The sequence below is a fragment of the Astyanax mexicanus genome, chromosome 5, assembly GCF_023375975.1.
Source record: "Astyanax mexicanus isolate ESR-SI-001 chromosome 5, AstMex3_surface, whole genome shotgun sequence".
In the NCBI taxonomy this organism is placed as follows: Eukaryota; Metazoa; Chordata; class Actinopteri; order Characiformes; family Acestrorhamphidae; genus Astyanax; species Astyanax mexicanus.
The window spans coordinates 15,588,419-15,612,533 of NC_064412.1; the positions used below are offsets into that span (position 1 = coordinate 15,588,419).

At 38.2% G+C, this 24,115-nt stretch overlaps 1 protein-coding gene across 3 annotated transcripts in view; it reads right to left on the reverse strand.

The window, feature by feature from the left end:
* Positions 1-23,761, reverse strand: part of rad18 (RAD18 E3 ubiquitin protein ligase) — a 91,801-nt gene extending 68,040 nt beyond the window's left edge. For 2 of the 3 annotated variants that reach the window (XM_007254373.4, XM_007254374.4), the window contains exons 1-7: positions 23,581-23,761; positions 21,272-21,350; positions 20,967-21,028; positions 20,020-20,090; positions 12,564-12,907; positions 3,500-3,599; positions 1,645-1,689 (exon numbers count right to left, since the gene is read on the reverse strand). In XM_007254373.4, coding sequence (XP_007254435.2) covers positions 1,645-1,689; positions 3,500-3,599; positions 12,564-12,907; positions 20,020-20,090; positions 20,967-21,028; positions 21,272-21,350; positions 23,581-23,631 — 752 coding nt within the window. In that variant the 5' untranslated portion in view covers positions 23,632-23,761. The remainder of the gene's footprint in view (positions 1-1,644; positions 1,690-3,499; positions 3,600-12,563; positions 12,908-20,019; positions 20,091-20,966; positions 21,029-21,271; positions 21,351-23,580) is intronic. The other variant, XM_007254375.4, reaches the window with a different exon arrangement.
* Positions 23,762-24,115: the final 354 nt, after the last annotated feature.

Below are 24,115 nucleotides of genomic sequence, written 5' to 3' on the forward strand. Positions count from 1 at the left end.
AAATAAATAAGAAATATATAAAGCATGTTATGTTTTTGTTTTATATAACTAAAATGTCAGTATACACGTTCATACAGCATTGTTAAAAAGGTTGCTTCCAAAGCCTCATTAAATGTTCTGGAAGCACGTTATGTTTTACTCACATGTAAACATTTCAGTAAAGTGACCATTTAAAACCTATATAAAGATTTGAAGCACGGTGTCGCAGTTAATTAAGCCACATTAAGTGATATTAAAAAAAGATTGGAACTGTTGTGTTAAGTCTATATAACATAGACTAATTTTAATAATGGAAGTTTTAGGGTTCCTTGTATAATTACATACATTTCATATTCAAACTACAATTTTTATTGTATCTAAAATTTCCCTAAATGAATCGATTTTGAATCGAATCGGGACCTTGTGAATCAGAATCGAATTGAACTGGGAAATGACTATATGTGACGATATCCACCCCTACTACTAACCATTTTAATGTTAACATCTAAATCTAAATAGTGTGAATAACCAAATAATCACTCCGATCTAAAGATATCTACAGGTAGAACAAAGAAATTAAAAAAAAAAAAAAAAAAAAGTCACTTTAAAATGCCACTATTTCGCTCATTAGACACCACTTACCCTGCCTGCCCAAAAACACCCAGCACTAAAAGGTGAAGCCATGCATCATGCTTTTAATTTGCCATCAGACTCTATGTCTGAGAGAGAGCACAGAGTGGTGGGAAGTGCCTAAGGCCAGCAGAATGCTGAAGCACACACTCATTCATCAGGCTTTCCTCAAGGTCTCCCACAAACCGAATCAGCCTGCTTGCCAATCAAAGCCTGAACAAAATGGCTGCCCTTCAAAAATGCTCCCGGGGGGAGTTCAGCTAAACAGGAGACTTGCTGGGTTTGATAGAAACTCCTTCGCGTAAACACACTCGAGCTAGGAGGAGTAGCACACACAGAACAGGGCACATGCTTGAGTGGAGGAATGAGGCACAGAGAAAAAATGAATGTCTTAAATTTGGGTCAAGGTCTGGTATTAATAAAAATGCTCACAAATAAATACAGAATATAGAACAATAAAAGAAAAAGGGCATTGAGATAAAATGATGGTATCTGAAAGTATAGCCCAGCTGTGTGTATTGACACGAACGCGCTTGAAAATGCATTTGACTGATGGAGATCAAATGCATTCTGGCTACAAGAAACCAATTGAAAAGAAATCACTGCCTTCTTGCGAAACACTGTTATTTGTGTTGTTTCCGTCCCTCCTCTAAGTACTCCCTGTTTATCAGCTGTCCAATTGTATGTGATTGCTCCCGTCTCTGTACACTGCTACTCGCGCTTCAGAAGCGCTTCAGTCTCAGTGCCTCCTTTACTTTAATGCATGCGCCAGTGTCGTCTCTAGCTCTGAATGCATTAGGCACAGCCTCCTGCAAAACATAAGTGCGCTTCTGTGTGTAATTTTCCTAAGAGCTAAAGTGGAGATCCCTTGCTTGCTTGCTGGCTTTCAGCATTGTGTGTTGTCTTTGCTACTGAAGCTCATCACATTATCAGAACATACAGAGAACCAACAGGAAACCTGGGCCAGGATGGTAGATGATTATGTTTACAGTAGCAGCTAATTAAATCACTTCAGGATCAATCTTGGGCACTCACTTGGGCACTACAAATGCAGAACTGGGGCAGCCTAGCTGGTCAGACCTACGGAGAAGACAATAATCTGTAAGACAACATGCTTTCCTTGCAGAGAATACACAGTCTAGCCAGAAAATTATAACCACCTCCTTGTTTCCACACTCATTTTTCATTATTTTTAGCTCCACTTTCAGCATATAGGAGCAATTTGTAGTTCATCACCTGTTCCTCTACCTCCTTTATCCTCATTTCACCCTGTTCTTTGATAGTCAGGACCACCACAGAGCAGCTATTATTTGTTTCAAGGACAAATCTCAGCACTGCAGTGACAGACACAGTGGTGGTGTGTTGTGTATAGTGTGCTGGCGTGAGCGGATAAAACTGTTGAGAATGTGGAGTTTTTAAACACTGTGTTCTTCACTCACCGTCCTCCACTCTATCAGACACTCCTACCTACAGCTGCTCCACCTTGTAGATAAAGTAAAGTCAGACACAGAAGCTCTGAATCTGTTGCTGTACTGTTTATGTTGGTCATCCTGCAGTCATCCACTCTGTTAGTGCTCATATGGTGCTGCTTGCAGGACGCTGTTGGCTGGATATTTTAAGTTGGTGGACTATTTTTCATCAAGCAGTAAGACTAAAGTGTTTAAAAACTCCAGCAGCACTGCTGTGCCTGGCCCACTCATACAAGCAAAACGCACACTAAGACTGCGTTCACATTACAAGCCACATTGCTCAAATGTGATTCCCCTCCCCCCCCTCAGATTGCATTTGTAATGTGAACATATCCGTCCCTTAAACGAATCACATGCGTTCATTGATACGTGTATAAACGTCGCCTTTTTCACAAGCAACAAAAAATGGCATATATGAGAGACGACTCATAGCTTTACAAAGGTGAAATGGATGCTTTGGAACAGGGGTGTCCAAACTACGGCCCGCGGGCCATTTGCTTGTTTCCTTTTTTTGGAATGGCTCGCAAAGTATTTTATAATAAAAGTTGGCCCGCTATTAAGCATGAATTCCGCTTTTACCCTTCACATTCTTGTATCTGATTCAGGACCACAAATGAAAGCGAGTCTAATCTGATTTGGAAAAAAAAAAACATCTGATTTGGCACATTCACACAGCCATAAAAAAAAGTAAAAAATCTGAGCCACATTGAGCAAAAAATCAGATGAGAGTCACTTTAGTCTGGTAATGTGAACTTAGCCTAGCACAAACCCCATGTCATTATCACTGCAGGACTGAGAATAAAGGACCCACCAACCAAATAACAGCTGCTCTGTTGGTGTCCTTTGGGGTCTTAATTGTAGAACAGGATGAAAGGAGGATAATAAACTATGCATAAAAAACAGAAGGACAACAGTGGTGGAGCTGATAAATTAAACAAAGAGTGGTCATAATATTCTGACTGGACAGTGTAAGAGGGGAAATAAAAATAAAGCTCACAATGCACACACACATATTACACTACTCATCTTAATCACAGATTCATAGCTGAACTCAAGTCAGGCTCAGAGTTTCTAAATAATTAAAAAGCGCTGAAAGCCAACTGACACACTGTGCCTTTCTATAGCAGATGTCCACAACAGGGAAAGCCATCGTATCCAAATGGCAAAAATGTTGGTACATCGTTTAATCCTAATAAATCACAGTCAGGACATGCTATTCTGCCTGTGTGGTGTAGATGGGATGGGATAAGATGAGGTGGGATGGGAAGCAGCAGTGCTTGGTATTGTTGTTCAGAAGCAAGGTGAACAATACAGCTGAGACAATACACTGTCGCTACAGTAAACACACTGCAAACACTGCATTCAGCAGTAAAGCATATTAGGCTGTTATTAAATGTGGGCGTATGAATTGATCCCCAGACCTTCTGAGGCCCTCCTTCTTCTCATCTCTGCTCAAACAAGCATCCAGATGTTTATTGATGTGCTGTTGAGATATGGCCACTTCACACACTGGACACTCCACTGCAATCAGAGAAACAAAAGCACAACGTTAATTAATAACTCCACATATTAACTACTTTCTTTACAAAGCACCAAATAATGGATTAGGTCAGGGGTGTCCAAACTTTTTTTGTTGGGGGCCAGAAGGAGAAATATATTTAAAGTCACGGGCCACACTCTGTAATAAAACAAATAATGAAATATACCACTTTAAATAATACTTTTTTCCTGATTATTTAATTTACACACCATTTTACTTGACTAACTATCTTTATCTTTGACAGTGTTGTGTAAAAAGATTTTCAAATTGATGTTTCATTTCATGGTGTCTCTTAATATTAAACTTCTTAATTTCGGCAACTTTTAGACTCTTTGGCCCGTTTTTCTGCACTAGAAATGCGCACCCTCTCCGCTTTTAGACTCTTTGGTCCGTTTTTCTGCGCTAGAAATGCGCACTCTCTCCGCTTTTAGACTCTTTTACCCCACATTTCTGCGCTAGAAATGCGCACCCTCTCCGCTTTTAGACTCTTTGGTCCGCTTTTCTGCGCTAGAAATGCGCACCCTCTCCGCTTTTAGACTCTTTGGCCCGTTTCTGACACCTAGCGTTCAAACTTTGAATCTCACATTATAAAAACCTGCTTAACAGCGGGCCAACTTTCATTCTATTTCTAAAATACCTTGCGGGCCGCTCCAAAAAAGGAAACGGGCCGTAAATGGCCCGCAGGCCTTAGTTTGGACACCCCTGGATTAGGTGCTCTATTTTGATTGATTCATTATCATAATTCATTCCAGTTATTAAATATATACAGTGCATCCAGAAAGTATTCACAGCGCTTCATTTTTTCTACATTTTGTTACATTACAGCCTTGTTCCAAATTGTATTAAATTCATCTATTTTCTCAAAATTCTACACAAAATACTTCATTATGACCATATGAAAAAAGTTTTCTTGAGAGTTTTGAAAATTTATTACAATTAAAAAAACAAAGAAATCATAATTAACTAAGTATTCACAGGCTTTGCTTAATGCTTTGTAGAACCACCCTTGGCAGCAACAACAGCCTCAAGTCTTTTTGAATATGATGCCACAAGCTTGGCACACCTCTCTTTAGGCAGTTTTGCCCATTCTTCTTTGCAGTACCTCTGAAGCTCCATCAGGTTGGATGGGAGACGTCTGTGCACAGCCATTTTCAGATCTCTCCAGAGATGTTCAATCGGACTCTGGGCTCTGGCTGGGCCACTCCAGGACATTCAAAGAGTGGTCCTGACGCCACTCTTTTGAGATCTTGGCTGCGTGCTTTGGATCGTTGTCCTGCTAAAAAATGAACCGTCAGCTCTAGGAAGGAGTCCTGGTGGTTCCAAACTTCTTCCATTTACGAATGATGGAGACCACTTTGCTCATTGGGACCTTCAAAGCAGCAGAAATGTTTCTGTATCCTTCCCCAGAATTGTGCCTCGAGACAATTTTGTCGCAGAGGTCTACAGACAATTCCTTTGACTTCATGCTTGGTGTTTGCGCTCTGAAATACAGTCAACCGTGGGACCTTCTATATAGACAGGTGTGTGGCTTTTCAAATCATGTCCAATCAAATGGATTTACCACAGGTGGACTCCATTTAAGCTGTAGAAACATCTCAAGGATGATCAGTGGAAACAGGATGCACCTGAGCTCAATTTTGAGCTTCATGGCTGTGAATACTTACGTAAATGTGATTTCTTAGTTTTAAATTTTTTATCAATTTTCAGAACTCTCAAGAAACCTTTTTTCACATGGTCATAATGGGGTATTTTGTGTAGATTTTTGAGGAAAGAGATTAATATAATACAATTTGGAATAAGGCTGTAACATAACAAAATGTGGAAAAAGTGAAGCGCTGTGAATACTTTCCGGATGCACTGTACATAAAAAAATCTAAATCGTCTGCTTGTAGTCATTTGTATTAATTGTCTATCTAATAATAATGCCAAAACGGATTAGGTGCTCTATTATGATTCTGATTCCTCAGCTAAAATAAAAAAAAGGAAAGGTATCATAGTTAATTTCAGTTACTAAATCAAAAAAAAAAAAACCTAAATATAATCCAAATCGTCTGCTTGCAGTCATTTGTATTAATTGTCTAATTAATAGCAATGGTACATTTCCTTAGTATCTTTAAGTAAATACAGTAAAATGGCTTTGTTGGGTTTCTGCAGCCATAAAGATACTCCATATTGCCTTCTAACAGTTGAACATAGAATTGAGGCACTGCAGAACCTTGCAAACTATCCTGAGCAGCTCTCAGGAGCACATCTCAGAATCTCAGCTCAATTACTGAAGATCAACAAATCAAATGCTTGGGCTGATATTGATACATTGCCAATTGATTCTTCTATCTAATCTTTATGCCAAACTGTGCAGAAACCCATTCCTTCAAGTCCCATATTTCATCAACTATGTTCTCCACTGTATCTTTAAAGTGATTCATTTAAACAGTCACTGGTTTATAGTTAACTAACAGAAATATGAAAAGGGACTCTCTGTAAAGCTGGAGGCCATTTATGTCCACTTTGGCCTTTGGGATTGAGGCTGCCACAGCAAACGAACAATTCTGTTGATACTGCAGCAATCCTCCAAATGTCAGCACCTACAATGCAGGATGTCCCTATGAACAAATGTGCTTTTCAGCACTGATGAGTCAGTCAGAGAGTGAGTCAATTACAGGCATTGACTGTTTCCAGGTAGAAATGTCCCCAGAATTTACTTTTGTGATCTACAGCACAATGAAGAGTTTTCAACACACACACACACACACACACACACACACACACACACCCAAAAGGTCAAAGACCAGCGTTTCCGGAGCCTCTCTACATCAGCATGGTTTTCACACTGTGCTTCGTGATATTTAGAAGACAGCATCCAGACTATGGAAGCCTTTAGTTTTTTTCCTCTTTCTGATGATTGATATGATCTACATGCATGTCTAAAGTTTACATTGGTCATCACTTAGGGTGTGATGGATTAATTTCAGATTGTTGGTAACTCTACTGGCTATACAGCAAGTACTGCTGTTTGAAATGATATGAACATACAGTACAGGCCAAATGTTTGGACACAGCTTCTCACTCAATGCGTTTTATTTATTTTCATCACTATCTACATAGTAGATTCTCACTGAAGGCATCAAAACTATGAATGAACACATGTGGAGTTTTATGTACTTAACAAAAAAATGACCTGGCCTCCACAGTCACCGGACCTGAACCCAATCCAGATGGTTTGGGGTGAGCTGGACCACAGAGTGAAGGAAAAGGTGCCAACAAGGGCTAAACACCTCTGGGAACTCCTTCACGACTGTTGGAAAACCATTTCAGGTGGCCACCTCTTGAAGCTCAGTGAGAGAATGCCAGGAGTGTGCAAAGCAGTAATCAGAGCAAAGGGTGGCTATTTTGAAGAAACATAGAATATATATATTCATTCATAGTTTTGATGCCTTCAGTGAGAATTTACAATGTAAATAGTTGTGAAAATAAAAAAAAATGCATTGAAAAAGAGAAGGCGTGTCCAAACTTTTGGCCTGTACTGGGCTGCATGATTTGGGCAAAAAATCTAACAGTGATTCTTCCACAGAATATTGCGATTGCGATTTAAACTGTGATTATTTTTAATTCATTAATCCCTAAAGCTGTATTACTGGTTAACATATCTATAAAATATAATTATTTAATTAACATAATATGCATTTATGTATTAATCTTTATTTTCTTTTTCTTCAAACCACATTAATCAAAGTGTCACAGCTTGTATTTATTATTGGACAAAACTAAATGATAAGACAATTATTAAGACATTGTCACACCGGCCACGGCTCATTCTACGCCTCCTCGAATTCCTGCTGAGCGACTATGAGCCCAAAGACTACAATCCCCAGCATGCTACGGACTACAAATGTAGTGACATCATAGCACGTGTCGCAATGTCGTGGCACGTCCCTGGAAGAGCAGGCTGCATCTTCTTTCAATTCAAATCCCGATCTCAATAAAAAAATATATATATAATAATCGTTCTGAGTGATGCTGAATTTTCTTTTAATGTTAAAAAAATTATCACAATAAATTATGATTTGATATTGAATTATTCTCCAGCCCCATCTCACCAAAAAAAAAAAAAAAAAAAAGATTTAGTCAAGTGGGTGCAGAACCGAATGACGCTAAGGAGGAAAGTGAATGAGAAGAAATACTAATGCAACTAAACGCAAATCTCTCTCATTTACACAGTCATCAGAAGTGTTAAGACATAGCAAGGGTGATACTGACATCATTTGTAAACATCTCCTCTCAACTGGGCTCTCTGACGTCTGCTAGAATGTAAACGAAGTAAACCAGAACAACCTTGCTGAACTCCAAAAGGTGAGATCACGAACAGGTATATTTTTAAATTCAGAGCAACATCTCCACACTGTCCTTTCAGAAATCGTTATCCACTTTCCAGAACTTCCAGGGCATGGTAATTAGAGACAGGTGCAGCTGCATGCAGAAAAGGGAGACAGAGCTGTGTGTGTAACAAGCGGAAAGTGCGGAGGTTTCTCAGCGACGTCAGCAGCTCCGAAATCTTCACATCACTGAAACAGTTATGCAACCACTTTCCATTTAAAACTCCTCAAAAATGTTTTTGAAAAAAAAAAAAGTTCTAAGCAATTCTCAAGTATAGAAGGTCATGGAAGTGGAAAGTGTATATTTAAACAAGTATAAATGTATAATTATGAGGAAGTTTCTACAGTTGCAAGAAACAGTAGGTAAACCACGCGGAGTTACATGAATTTCTGCATTTATTACGATGCTAACGTAACACAGTCTTATCAAAAGTCACAATTCTAGATAAACACAACAATTACATCATCTCAATACCAAAGTGGTTCTGTTTAGAAATGTTATTGAGAACATTCAGTAAACATCCACAAAGCAGTGAAACCTTGGTTCTTAGCTTGAAATTGTAGCTTGGCTGGGCAAAATCCCTTCTAGACAATTAGCTTAGCATAGCATAGCTATCCATCTTAAAATGTTGTGTCCTTTCCTCCAGTAGAAAGCTTATGCAACCACTTTAATTTTCACCAAGATTACATCTTTTGAACACAAACGTCCTAAGTGTTTCAATCCTGGTCCTGGTACCCCCTGCCCTGCCTATTTTTGGCTTTCCTTTCTCCCCACACACCAGACTTTTCATTCTGGACTATTTTCATACATAAGACGCACCGAATTATAAGACGCATTTTAAGTGAAAGTCTAGCCTAGACACTAGTAACAAAGGTGTCGCCATTTTTCCATTCTAATTCAGCAGGTCTTACTGCTTGGGGCTCCAAGTAAACAAAACTGTTTGTATAAAAAAAAAAATCTTTCAAAGTCAAATGAGCGCTGGATATTAATCTACACAGATTTTTCTCCTGAAAACTGTTTATTTGGGTGAGTAAAGCACTTAAATTTATTTACAGTAAGCTTAGATTTCCAATATTTTAACACGGTTAGCAGTAGCTGTATTTAGCAGCAGCACTAGCCGCAGTTAGCAGCAGCGCCTAGACCTAGTAAATGACACACGTCAGGGCTACACTTAGGAATTCTACACTTAGTGTTCTGGTAAGCCAGGACGCTATCAGCTAGCGGTTCATCCCATGTAGCGTGTTTAAACACGGTAAACACGCAGACCACAGTCCGATGTACTCATCTCTGAAAGTCGAAAGAGCTAGTGCTGTGGTTAGCGGCTAATGCTAATACTGCTCCAGTCTTGGTGCTGGAGAAGAACTTCACTGAAACTCTTTAATAACGCTGTACTAGGCGTGTGCCATATCGCATCGTACACGATATCATCAATTTTTTTTATATCGTGAACGATATTATACCTTAAATTATCAAGCCATATTACCCATCCCATTTCCCATTATATATCTACTAGAGACAGTTTATATCTGTCCAGTATCATTTATTGTACTTTAATCCTGGATATATTAAGATATTTGGAGTGCATTATTATTAGTATCATGACATTCTGGATCATTGACTTCTGTTACAAATCTGATAAAATTCTTGTATTTTTTATTATCTCACTTAGGGGTGTGCAGTATTATATTGTATGTAATAATAAAATATTTATTTATTTTCTTGCAGTGTATAGTGTATTTTTTAAATAGTTTTTTAAAAAGTGTTTTGCCATATCGCCAAGAGTATCGTTATCGCGAAAATATCATGAAATATCGTGATATTATTTTAGGGCCATATCGCCCACCCCTACGCTGTACTTCAGAAAAGTATCTTTACTGCTCCTTAAAACCTGACTGGTAGAAGTCATACATAAGGCACACTCGATTATGAGGCACACTGATGATTTTTGGGAAAATTAAAGGATTTTAAGTGCACCTTAAAGTGCGAAAAGAATTATAATCAGCTGATTAACAAGCCCTTTTACAGTTGCAGTGTTTGTGGTAAAACAAGCAATCCTCTAAAATGTGCAGGGTAGGGGGATACCAGGACCAGAACTGAAGAACACTGGTCTAAAACACGGTTAACCAGATCTACCATGTGGCTTTCCGTTTTAATAAAAAGATATGCTCTTTGCAAGATTGTATCTGGTGGAATGTGTACTAGAAGAAAATACCTTTGTGACAAACTCTTTTAATAAAAAAAACTGATAAGCTGTTTATTTAAGTTTGATGTGTAATTTCTCTACTGTTGGAACGGGCACTGATGTGTTAGCTAGACAGTTAGGTAGTTCTGGCGGCTTTGGCTTAATGTCTTGTTGCACTTACATTTTTTTAGTAAAATGTGCCGATACACCTTTGAATTCATTGTTTCCTCCATATTACAAATTGTAGAACATCCAGGTTATCTAGGGTGAACCTGTAATGGACCACAATGTTTTTGGACAGGTGCAGGATTATTTGTGGTAGTGTTTCATCATCATATCCATTTTTGTTCAGTGTTTTTCTCATAATGGACACATGAACAAAGCTTTTGAGTTGGTAGAGTATTCTAAAAGGTATGCTGCTGTTCTGTCTGGCCTCTCTCTATGTATTGATTGTTGTGCTCTTGGAGTGATCGTAACAGGAAGCTCACTTTAGGAGATTAGCAATTGTTCTAAATTTTCTCCCCTTTGTGGATAATTGCTGAACTGTGAATTGATTTACACACAGGTCTTCAGCAATGCTTCTGTAGCCTCAGGCATCTCTGTAATAAATCTTCTGTGCTGTGCTTCTAAAATCTGTAGAACACAAGAAACTAACCACTCTTACTTGAGAAAAATCAGCCATTTTTTTAAACCAGCAAAGCACCTGTAAACCCACACTTCCAATTTATCTTCTGAGCTTGGAACTTCCTACTTCCTACTTTCCAGTTAGCTTTTGGAAAAGAACAGAGGTTCTCTTAGTGTACTTTTTCTAGCCGACACTAATGATGTATCTTTTGCTGTTTAAGATGAAAGATACAAAAAAGTACTTTTGTTTATGTGTTTGACTCTAGTTAGACTCTGTTAGCCTAGAATTGTGACTTAGACAATTACATTCACATTCAATCACATTCTTACGGTATGTGTATGCTAGCACTTTAGTCTCGACTCATACTATTCATTTTATTGGGGAGAGCCACCACATGCTGTGGTGCATGCCGGGTTGTGGTGTGTTGAACGCAGTCTCGATGTCTGGCAAGAAGGTGCAGCAGAGCTTAACTTGTGCTGGGAGATAATGGCCTAAAAAAAAAAAAATCTAAAATTTTTTCCACAAAAAAATTATTTGATTATAATCTATTATTTCCCCCTAATAAAAATCAAACTGCAGCTGACAAAGAAATGGTTCAAAACTAGGTTTACCTAGCTAAATATGTTTCTAGCTGCATGTGTGCTCTTGTCTTCACAGCAGCGGAGAAACTCACACACCGACGGAAGCTGGATAATACTTCAGAACGCGGGTTTGTGACTGAAAATTGAGAAAAAAAAACGATCTAAACGAGTTACAAAATAAACTTTGAAGGAGAGATTATTACTGTTTTACATAATTAATCAGAGATTTTTACCAAAGCGTGATGACGCTGCTGTTTTTAGAAGTGGTAGAATTTATTTCTAGCTAAATATGTGCTTTATGTTTGTGTCAAAAGTACTGGAACAGTGCTGAAACTTTTTTCTGTATGAGCTCAGCTCCTCGGACTGAGGAAAATATGCTTGCGTTAGTCTGTGGGGGCGCTGGTACCTAATGTAAGACAAACACTTCAGAAATTATATTTTATGTTATAAAGATAAAATGTCTGTATCTAAAATCGCGATTAAAACTGTAATTCGAATTAACCGACTTATTCATGAAAATTGCTGAGCACTAGCTCAACTTTATTCAAATGAACACAGCTGCCACGCTGCGTCCAGCCAATAGGGGAAGAGAAGGCTGCTCTTGTATTAAATGATAGTTGACTACATCTGTTGCTTCATTTCATCCAAAAAATAATATTAATCACAGACACACCCACTCAGCAAGCTGAAAGAAGAAATGTAGGTAGTGAGCTTGCGAACATGACATTCTGCTGCCGATTTTTTATGCTTTTTAAAAAGAAAAAGGCCACAATACATCACAACTACATTAAACTAGGATAATGCATTAGGTTATTATCATTTTTAACAAAAGAAACTCCTACATTTATAGGTTTTTCTAGCTGTGGTTTCTGGTAATGCTCCATTTAGAGTTCGCTCTAAAAAATGTCTGTTTGGAGGCCGTGTAGCCCCAACACTTCATCCAACCCCATTATATCATCAAGAATCGAAACACCCTACTCCTAGGAGAGACCACAAAAAACAGAGGGGTAAAGACAAGTGGTAGGGGCAAGGGCTGCAATGGGATTTTGGCCTTTGATCTTTTAGAGTGAAATATCTGAAGAAGTTTGATATAAAGAACAGACTGTAATTTCTTTATAAAAGAGTCTGATGTAATAGTTTGCAGCATGTTTCATAAACACACAAACACAGAGGCGTACATCACCTTTGACAGTCGCCTTAGAAACCTGTGATGTGGAGGGAAAGGCAGACACATCCATCTTTTCCTCCTTCACTGTGGTGCTCTTAGCCTCCACCCTCTCCTGCTTGAGGTCTCTGGGGGGCTGCACGCACACCTCCATGGGTTCCTCCTTTACTGGGCAGGGAGGCATGAGGTCGGCTTTTGCCCCTGACGAGGGGGTCGCGGCGGTTCGTTTCTGGAAAAAGTGCGTCAGAGGGGTGCCCTCTTTCCTGGGGCACTTCTGTCTTGCTGCTTTGCCTTTCAAAGCCACAGAGGGGGTCTTGGGGGAAATCGGAGGAGACTCGAAATTTGCCCGAGACAGCAGCTGCCTGGGGAGACATAGGAGAGAAACAGAGCAAGAAATTAAATTAGGCACACAAAAAACCTGACACCTAACACACACAAAAACACAAAAAAAAAAAAAAAAAAAATTGTTTACACAGCAAGTCTCTTTATATAATACTGCAGACACGGCAGAAGACCTAGGAGTGTGTACGTGACTCTACAACAAATAAGTGACAATTTGCCAACTAAGTGCCACAGAGACTAATATAAGAAATATGGGGGCATTGGCATGATCTGTGCATTTCCAATTATCCTGCACTTTTCCTGCTGTGTCTGCGCATGATACTGGGACAAAGAGAGAGCACGCACGCAAGAGAGAGAGACAGAGAGAGAGAGAGAGAGAGAGACCAGGAGGAAAAAGCAAAAGCGAGCAGGACTTTAAGAGAGAACCAGTTGGCTGCGAGCTGGTAAATGTGGAAAGCAAACAAACAGAGCAGAGAGTCGCAAGACCATTATGGTGCTATAAAGCAGAGTCAATGAGGTGTGCAATGCTTAGCTTTCCATACTGAGACTCGTTTTATTTGTCTTTTGTCTGCACGTCTACACCCAGGAACACGTTTATTACATAAACTCCTTAACAACCTTCAGACAAGTATATGGGTCATTTTACAGAAACATCCACTTTTAGAATGGCGAAATTCTATAAATGTTTTACTTTTTCTATGTAATACTTTTATTACATACAGCCCTGGAAAAAAATAACAGACCACTTCAGGTCCTGAACCAGTTTCTCTGATTTTGCTATTTATAGGAATATGGTTTAGTAAATTTACCATTGGTGTTTTATTCCCTCCTCACTGAGAAAAACTACTGCTTATAATACAAAAGAAAAAAATAGAGGAACTCTTGATTTCAGACACTTTTTTTTCAGACAAAAGCATTTAAGACCTTTTAAGACATATTAAGGATCTGCAGAAACCCTGTATCCATATGAAAAAGTCACTGGGAGACATATGGAGATACCTTAAAAGTTATGTAATACTGCTCTGTCTGTATGGCGAATCCAGGGAGGCAGAGCAGGTGGAGGTATGGGGAAGCTCAAATTTAAGCTTTCACTTAAGACAGCCATGCATTTATAAAACAACATAATAAATAAAACAAGGATTAGGAGGAAAGTATGGGGATGCAATCACAGCCACGTCTGTCAGTGCTTATGCAGAGTCATGTCTGGAAAAGAAAAAGCCCCGGGACGCTTTTGAAGAGGGTATAAATCTGCAGGGTTGGCGCAGGAACAGACAGTTAAGACTTTGAAATTACACACTCTTGGACATATGTCATAAACTTGCCTTTTGCTTCACCGAACAATCTATCTAATATTGGGATTCAATTCTAGGCCCTGTCAGAAGATTTTAAAGACAAAAAAATAAATTAAAATAAAATAAAAATCACAGCAAAACTCTTTTCTTGACTGTTTTGTGTTTGTTTGCATTTTTTGCTATATTTGGCATGTATACAAGAATATACAGCAATTAAGCAAGGTATAAAATAGCAAGACATGCAATGTCACATGAGGCAAATTTATATAAAAATACTACAACTCTTACTGATTAATACAAAAGAAAAACCTGCACTCTTCTCATTTTTCGTAACATATTCACCAAAAGCAGATTTTACTTACCCAATACCATTTTTAGTAATCCAAACTTGATTACATATTACATATTTACTCACTAAATATCAGTACTTTCCATGTTTAAACAACATCAAGACATTTAAATGCCTCTAAAATCTTAAATCTTAAATTTCAGCTGTTTTATAATTTTTAAAGATGGAGGACATGGCAGAAATAATTGTTGACTAATCAACTAATTGAATAAATAATCATCAGAATAGTCGACAACCAAAAGAATCATTAGTTGCAGCCCTAAAGCACACTTATATCAATAATGAAAGTTTAGTTAGAAAATAAACATCTACATGTTTACAACTCATACATAGGCTAGAGGCTACACTACATAATGACTATCTGCAAATCCATTGCCACCACTGCTTCTGAAGTGTATTAAACATTACTGCACACTGCATAATATTAAAGCAAGATCAAGACAGCAAAATGCCACATTGAATCAAATGAGCCTTCAAATTTTACACAGAAAAGGACAGCCAGTCATTTGGTAAACAAACATATACTAATGCTACCTTCTCTGTTATTACTTTACTAGCCCTGTACAGCTACTATCTTTCAGCTACTTTATAAAGCAGATTACTTTAGGTATCAGCTTAAAGTGCGAGTCTTCTACTGCTGTACAAAAAAATTATAAAGGAAACACTGGGTCTTCTGCCTAAACCTGCCACCACTGAGGTGGTGCATCTTTTGGATTTGAGGTGTTTCTTTTAAACACCTGTCTAAAGACTAATGTTTTAACACTTTTTTATATTTCACACTCACACACAAAACCAAAAATGGCTACGTTATGCTTCTCCTCAATCACCATATTCTGAGTCTGTCTGAGTGCAGCAGCTTATAGGGAAATTCTGAGTGGAGTCATGAAGGAGCATTAATTTTTGTCCGTCAGAACAACAAAATCTCTTCATTTATGAGGAGCTGTCATTCTCTGAGTGTTTGTTTTTCTCCATCTCCAGACCTTATATCCCATTCCTCCTCTGCTTCTCATTTGCAGCCAATTTAAAAACTGAGAACATCACAGCACTTCAACAAAATCAGCGGAGCCTCCCGCATTCTACTAAACCGTAAACTATCAGAGCAGCACCTCAACACCTCAAACTGGACTGAAACACGGACCACTCTGTACTGCTGTCATTCAGACCTCCAACTCAAATCACTGTAACCTTGGTTCTCCCCTTGGTAACATAGCAGGCTCACCGCTAATGTTAGCTTAGTTCTCTCTTTAGTAACAAAGCTAGCTTGCCGTTTATGTTAGCTAGCTCTCCGCTAACCTTAGTTCTCTCCTTAGTAACAAAGCTAGCTTGCCGTTTATGTTAGCTAGCTCTCCGCTAACCTTAGTTCTCTCCTTAGTAACAAAGCTAGCTTGCCGTTAGTGTTAGCTAGCTCTCCGCTAACCTTAGTTCTCTCCTTAGTAACAAAGATAGCTTGCCGTTATTGTTAGCTAGCTCTCTGCTAACCTTAGTTCTCTCCTTAGTAACAAAGCTAGCTTGCCGTTATTGTTAGCTAGCTCTCAGCTAACCTTAGTTCTCTCCTTAGTAACAAAGATAGCTTGCCGTTAATGTTAGCTAGCTCTCCGCTAACCTTAGTTCTCTCCTTAGTACAAAGCTAGCTTGCCGTTATTGTTAGCTAGCTCTCAGCTAACCTTAGTTCTCTCCTTAGTAACAAAGATAGCTTGCCGTTAATGTTAGCTAGCTCTCCGCTAACCTTAGTTCTCTCCTTAGTACAAAGCTAGCTTGCCGTTATTGTTAGCTAGCTCTCCGCTAACCTTAGTTCTCTCCTTAGTAACAAAGCTAGCTTGCCGTTAGTGTTAGCTAGCTCTCCGCTAACCTTAGTTCTCACCTTAGTAACAAAGATAGCTTGCCGTTATTGTTAGCTAGCTCTCTGCTAACCTTAGTTCTCTCCTTAGTAACAAAGCTAGCTTGCCGTTATTGTTAGCTAGCTCTCACCTAACCTTAGTTCTCTCCTTAGTAACAAAGCTAGCTTGCCGTTATTGTTAGCTAGCTCTCAGCTAACCTTAGTTCTCTCCTTAGTAACAAAGCTAGCTTGCCGTTATTGTTAGCTAGCTCTCAGCTAACCTTAGTTCTCTCCTTAGTAACAAAGCTAGCTTGCCGTTATTGTTAGCTAGCTCTCCGCTAACCTTAGTTCTCTCCTTAGTAACAAAGATAGCTTGCCGTTATTGTTAGCTAGCTCTCTGCTAACCTTAGTTCTCTCCTTAGTAACAAAGCTAGCTTGCTGTTATTGTTAGCTAGCTCTCTGCTAACCTTAGTTCTCTCCTTAGTAACAAAGCTAGCTTGCCGTTAATGTTAGCTAGCTCTCTGCTAACCTTAGTTCTCTTCTTGGTAACATAGCTAACTCGCTGCTTGCGTTAGTATGACAATTTAAGAGCTTAATTACCAGAATTTTAATTTAAGACATTTTAAGACTTTTTAAAGACCTGCAGGAATCCTGTGTTCTACTCTCCCATCTGCTCTGAGGGAGAAGAGGAGAGCACTCCAGCAAATGGATATTTTAGCCAGCCAGCTAGCTAGCCCATAGACAGTAAAAGATGGCTGAATTAGATGAATTTACTGCTGAAGACTATACAGCTTTATGTCACAGCAGTGCAGGTTTCTCATTTACTATACCAAGGCAACAACAGCTGTCTGAAGGGCTGACTGTCCAAATTGTGGGCAACCATCCTGCTTTTCTCAGTCAAATGATGCAATCTCTCTTAACATCTGTCAAGTAGGCAAGAGGTCTAGGGCAAGAGTGAATCATAAAGGCATGTATAGCAGACATCTCTCACCAAGAGGTATGCTACCCAAATGTAGTCTCTTATAGGGCTGCAACTAATGGTAAATTTGGTATTCGACTAATCTGGTGATTATTTCTCTGATTAGTCAACAATTAATTCGCCATGTCCTCTGTGTCCTTTCTCTAGCGCTTTGAAACAGTAGAAACGGCTGATTATGGGATTTTAATGCCCTTCAGATGTCCAGAATACAATAAAGGGCAATTAAATGTGGAAAGTACTGATATTTAGTGAAATAATATGTAAACTGTTGTGTTTTGGCACGTTTGGAGACGCAGTTTAAGCTGAGTGTAAACTGTGTGAGTGTCTCCAGTACTTTGTGCAGTTCTACAAATTAACGACTAGTCGACAATGAACCTTTGAAGTCGACATTTTTTTAAAATAGACATTGTCGATTATATCCTCTAATCGTTGCAGCCCTAGTCTCTGCAAGCCAATTGTTTGCAGCAATCTAGGGAGCATTTTTTGTCATCAAGGAATGTATTTGAGTATGAAATGGCATAAAAGGCATTAGAACATTTTATCAATAATCTTGTGCATGCACATCATTACATTTATTTCTCTTTGCCAACACTTTCAAACACTTTCAACACTTTTCAATAGGATATCACAACTACTCTAAAAATCAGCACATAATAATAATAATAATCCCTTAAAATTACTGCTCAATAAAGTAGGATTTAAAAGCAAAAGGAAAAAAAGCTTTTCACAGCTGGTGGCAAACTAAGACTCAGCGACAGCATTTAGAAGTGTTTGTGGGCTCATTGATCATTCAGACACAGAGGAGAGAAGAGAGAGTGCAGATGGGTCATAACCAGTGATGCACCAGAGTGGAAGTCAATACTACAGGCCAGTTCTTTAATTGAATTCCCCGAATCCCCTCGGCCCCAACTGTACATAATGAGGTGAGCTTGCTGATGTATGCGAATCTAAAAGATCACTGCGGTTAAAAAAACAAACAAACAAAAACTTATTATATTTTTTTTTCCTTTCTTTATAATTTTGAGCACAGCAGCTACCTTTACACCAATAAAACACAGGATTTTTTTTAAAACCTGAATTGTCAAAAATTTCTTCTACTTTAACACAAAGTATACGTCTCCAAATGGACTTTCCCCATTCAGACAGAGAGGAGGCTGAAGGTGAAAGGCACAGAGTGAGCAGATATTGATTTATTAGCCCTGCTGCATTGCTGTGCTAATAGCTACTTACTATATGTGAAACATGCACTTTATAGAGAGGTGTCCAGTTAGTGGTTAAAAGTCACATTCTACAAATGAATCAGTTTAACTTTCAAATAAAATCCAATTGGCTCTTATGATCGAATAAATAAACAGAAATATCTTCCAATCACATCTTTTGGCTGACAATCAGCCAATACTGATCCAATACTGATAATTTATCACAGATTTAAGTTACAGATTTCCTTTGAACTCAGTCTTAAAAAAAATAAAGTTAACTAATTTAATGTTGTAACCTATTTAAAGAAAAACAAACACATTACATCCAATCACAGCCTGTAAAAATAAACTCCCTTATTGATGCTGCAGCACTTTGCCTTTCACATCACCAATGTGAGACAACAGGAAATTAAGCAACTCAGAGCAACACAGACATATAAGCCCCCTCTCTCTGCCGCCCGATGGCCATCTCCTCTTATTCCACTATCCACTAAATTATGCCCTCAGCCACCAGACAATACACTGAGAAGATTGATGACCGCCAGTGACACTGACTCAAAAACTAATGATGCTGTGGATTAAAAGCTACTGATCTCTCCAATCACACACAATCTGGACCTTTTATAGCCTTTTCCAAGAACTCTGGGTATTTTTACTCAGCAGACTCTGCTTTCTAGATTACCTTTCATAACCAGACATCTATGATACAGTCCTCTTATTACAAAGGTGAATCCACAGGTTTGTGACAGAGCTTAATTTTAGTCTCAGTGTAAGACTCTGCAAAGCTGGAAATGAAGCATGTCTAAAAGCTTTGTGACCACACTTGAAGCAGGTGAAGAAAACGACTGAAACAGATGCACTTAATGAAAACCAAATCCCCGTGTTTTATACAAGGAAATTCCCAATTCTATGGCAGACAAAAATATTAGGTCAACTGGAAGAAAATGTTAAGCCACTCATGATCGAGCAAATAAAAGGAAAGGATTCAATAAAATATTTCATTTAAACTATGATCCTATAAATTGCTTTGACTCCTGAAAGGCTTATGTCAATCGGCACAAACTCAGAATAACCTTTGTTTTACAACCTTTGTCTCCTTTTGGATTTATTGGCAGATCAATCTATCATGCTTGCTTATAACAGCCTGTCTCCACTGAAACATCTCGAGGCTACTAAAAAGAATGACACGAAAAGGGACCTTTCTGGATATGGTTCCGTAACCTCTGCTCTACAGTAAACCACTCAACTACATATTGCTGAGTCATTTATTAAAACTAACAAAGATATCCCAAATAGCAAAGAAAAGCATTTTAAATTGTTTAATTGTTAATTAAATACAATAACTACTTTACAACTGACTTTATCACAGATTTTTAATATAGTCACATTTAAATTATAAAGCAAGAACTGACACTTTTTTGAGACTTTACTTCTTCACATAATGACAACTAAAGTTACATATCTACTGTTTCTTTCTATTACAAATATCATAGTTACCTTGCAGACAGAAAACTTTGGACAACTTCATCCAAAATCCGATTATTCCTCAGATCTTGCTCTGTCATTGGCTGAAATGAGAGTAGATGTCATTGCATCATTATAAAATCCATATTTTACAATATATAGTTTGGTCAGAAGTTTACATACACTCATTATCAACATGAATGTCATACAATATTAGGATTTCTGAACTAATGCACAATATACATCTTTAAAATAATCAGAATAAAAAAAACATACATACACAATTAAACACAAATTCAATTGTCAATTAAATTTCTGTTAGTTATCATTTTATCTACATGAAAAAGTATAGCAAAAAATGATCCAAACAATCATCATCAGCAGAGAGGAAATTTGTTCAGATGGTCCGGAACCAGGTGCTAAATAATTTTACCTAATTACAGTACAAACGCTAATTTTTGCTGCACAAACCAGCACAAATGGGAAAAAAAATAATTTGTTTCTGATGATATGGGGGCCAGCTTCAATGAGGTCAATTAAGGGAAACAAATGGAATTATGTAGGAAACATAAGTGTTTGTCCTCCCCAATCCCCTGACCTGAACCTGGGTGATTTGGGATTGGGTGGAGCGTCACAGCGTAAAGGAAAGCAGCAACTTTTGTTCAGCACCTTTAGAAACTCCTTCAAGAGGCTGAGAAAACTATTCCAGGTGACCCCCCCTCATGTAAGCAAATCTGTCCTCAAAGCTAAATGTGGTACTTAGAAGAATCTACATTTTAAAACATATTCTGGTGTGTTTAACACTTTCTGTATACAAAAAAAAATCCCATGTGTGTTCCTGTAGAGCTTTAGTGCACACTTAAAAAAAAAAATCTTACAGTTCAATATTGCCATTATATTTAAAGTTAGTGATGAGTGTATTACCAAACAACACGTGCATTAGCCAATGATGTAAAACGCACAATAAACGTTAGACTTACTGTGTTGCAGACTGGACACAATAATTTGTAAGATAAAAACTTCCGTATACACAGCGAACAAACTGCAAAGAGACCCAACACAAACATCCATTATTTACTCATGTGTTTTGATGTTAATTAGCTACATATTTTGTGACAATAAGATAATATGAGGCGAATGAATGCAAAAGCACACATGACAGTGACAATGCTGAAGAGCTTATTAGGTACCGTAATAAAAAGTTTTTTTTTTTTTCCAAACATAGTTAACTGTTACTTCTCTTAATACAACATACATATTACCAAAAACAACAAAAAATACTTACAGTTATGTGAACACTGCGACATCATGGATATGTTCAAGAAGTCAAAGCAAATGGGACATCGAAGAAGGGTGTCTATAGGCTGTCAAAGCAAATAATGAAAACGAGTTAACGCTAGGTAGCTTACATATAATCACTGTAAGTCATTGAGCTAGGTAAATATAATTTATTTATAAAGCACTTTTATAAGACAGAGCCACATAGTGCCTTACAATAAAGCAATTTAAACCAAAAATAAAAAATTAAAATCTAATGAAATACAACACGTCCAAACAAAATAGTAAAGGTTGTGTTTAAAATCTCGTTATGTCCTATTTGTAGCGAGCTTGGAGTGGAGCGAGTCTGGGATGCCAAAACTCAATGCTGATAAAGAGAGGTGCCTACTTGATGACCCCTATAAAGGGCTTGTGGCATAGTGGATGATGAGTGTTTTTGTGATTTGTGATGGGATGGTTAGGTATTTCATGTTTGTGTCATATGTTGCTGATCAAATAATCAGCCACAGCAACCTAGCTGTTCGGTGTCTGGACTTCAGGTTTGGATTAAATGTTGCTGATCTGATTGTAAACGGCAACAGCAAACTAACGGTTAGGTGTCCGGTCTTCAGGTTTGGGTTAAATGTTGCTGATCTGATCATAAACGGCCACAGCAATCTAGCTGTTCGGTGTCTGATCTTCAGGTTTGGATTAAATGTTGCTGATCGGATCATAAACAGCCACAGTAACCTAAGTTAGCAGTTCGGTGTCTGATCTTCAGGTTTGGATTAAATGTTGCTGATCGAATCATAAACAGCCACAGTAACCTAGCTGTTACGTGTCAGATCTTCGTATTTGAGTAAAACGTTGCCAATCAAAGCCTAAACAGCCACATCAAGCTAGTTGTTCGGTGTCTTGTCTTCAGGTTTGGTTTAAATGTTGCTGATTGGATCATAAACTCAAAAATGACCACAGCAAACTAGCTGTTTGGTGTCTGTTCTTCAGGTTTGGGTTAAATGTTGCTGATCTAAACATAAATAGCCTCAGCAACCTGTTAGGGGTCTGGCCTTCAGGGTTGGAATAATTGTTGCTGATTGGTAGGGGTGTGCCATATCGTAGCGTGCGTGATAATTGCGCCAAAAATTTTGAATACCGTGAACGATATTATCCCCTGAAATATCGCGCCATATCACCCACCCCTAATTATCACATCAGAGAACTACTTTTTTTGTAGTTTTTAGCAAACGAAAAATTCACACTGTTCTCATTTCCCATTATATATCTACTAGAGACAGATTATATCTTTTCAGTATCATTTATCTTACTTTAATCCTGGATATATGGAGATATTAGGAGTGCATCACTAGTATCATGACATTCTGCATCATTGACTTCTGTTACAAATCTGATAAAATTCTTTTTTCTTTTTCTCAGTTAGCCATATCATATTGCATGCAAAAATAAAATTCTAAATAATTTTTCTAATTCAGTGTTTTGTCATATCGCCAAATGTATCGATATTGTGAAAATACCATGAAATATTGTGATATTATTTTAGAGCCATATCGCCCACCCCTACTGATTGGATCATAAACACATAAATGACCACATCAACCTTGTTGTTAAGTGAAGGAGGTTACCGTACTAGTGTCGTAGGTAATAGTGGGTTAGTGAAAAAAGTAGAGTATAGGGGAGAGTGTATGTATGCGTGTGTGTAACCCCATATGTAAATTGCAGGATTTATCATTTTTCTGCATTATGCTAATAGAGGAAATACAACACATCCAAACAGAATACTAAAGCCACCTTATTCGTGATCACACTCAAAAGCCAAATAATAAGAGTAGATTTTTAAACGTTTTTTGATTTAGTGAGTCTTTAGCGAGACGCAGTGTCAGTAAGCCTACGTAATTAGCTAACCTAGCTAACTAACTAATTAGCAGCTAAGTTAATGCCAAATGTCTCTTCAGAGCATCAGGCAAGTGACAGGTAACGCTAACCTTACGATAAACAAACGATACACACAGGAGCTAACAAAGGGCAGCGTAAGATCCGACCCAACTAACCTAGCTAGCTAACCAGATAAACCCCCAGCTTACTAGCTAGCTAACTAGTCTTCAATACTGGCAAAAGTATAAATCCCACTGGCCACTGGTCTTTATAGTTAATTCAGCTATGGTCACACAGATCACACAGCCTGAATTCAGCACTATATGTAGCTAAACTTACTGACAATCCCACTGTCAGTTTAACTTAGCTAACGTTAGCCAGCTAACCTAATGCGGGCTTCACAGCCAAAATAAGTGACTTATCAAAGCGTTTATTAGCAGAACTTACTTTCAGGCACGCCAGGTTCGGCGGTAAATCCGCCTCATTTGAGTTAGACATGATTAACCGAGCGAAAATGAATCAGTCGGTTTTTCTGAGCTCTTTCCTGAAGGTAAACACAGTCCTGCTGCTAACAGCTGAGCTGCACGGCCAGAGAAAAAACCCGCGCGCACTTTTACCGGCACATCCTACTCCGACGTCACTTCCATTCATGCTTTGAGGCAGAAGATTCAAACTCGGCTCTCGCATTGATTCAGTTCAGCGAACCGATTCATTTAACCATACGTCGGGTTCAACTTTGATTCATTAGAGTCGGTTCGGGCAGTGAGTCTGATATGGGCCAATTCTGCTGCACTGGCTCTAGTGTAAAGGAATTTTAGCTAGACAATAAATGCATAAAGCATACATATATAAACATATACAGCCTAGCAGTGATTGATTTGTACTTTGAAGCTTTTCAATTTGATTTGAATCCCACCACTTTTTTTTTTCTTTTTTTTTGTATTATTTTAGTAGGATTTAAAAAGACTACAGAAACGTGACA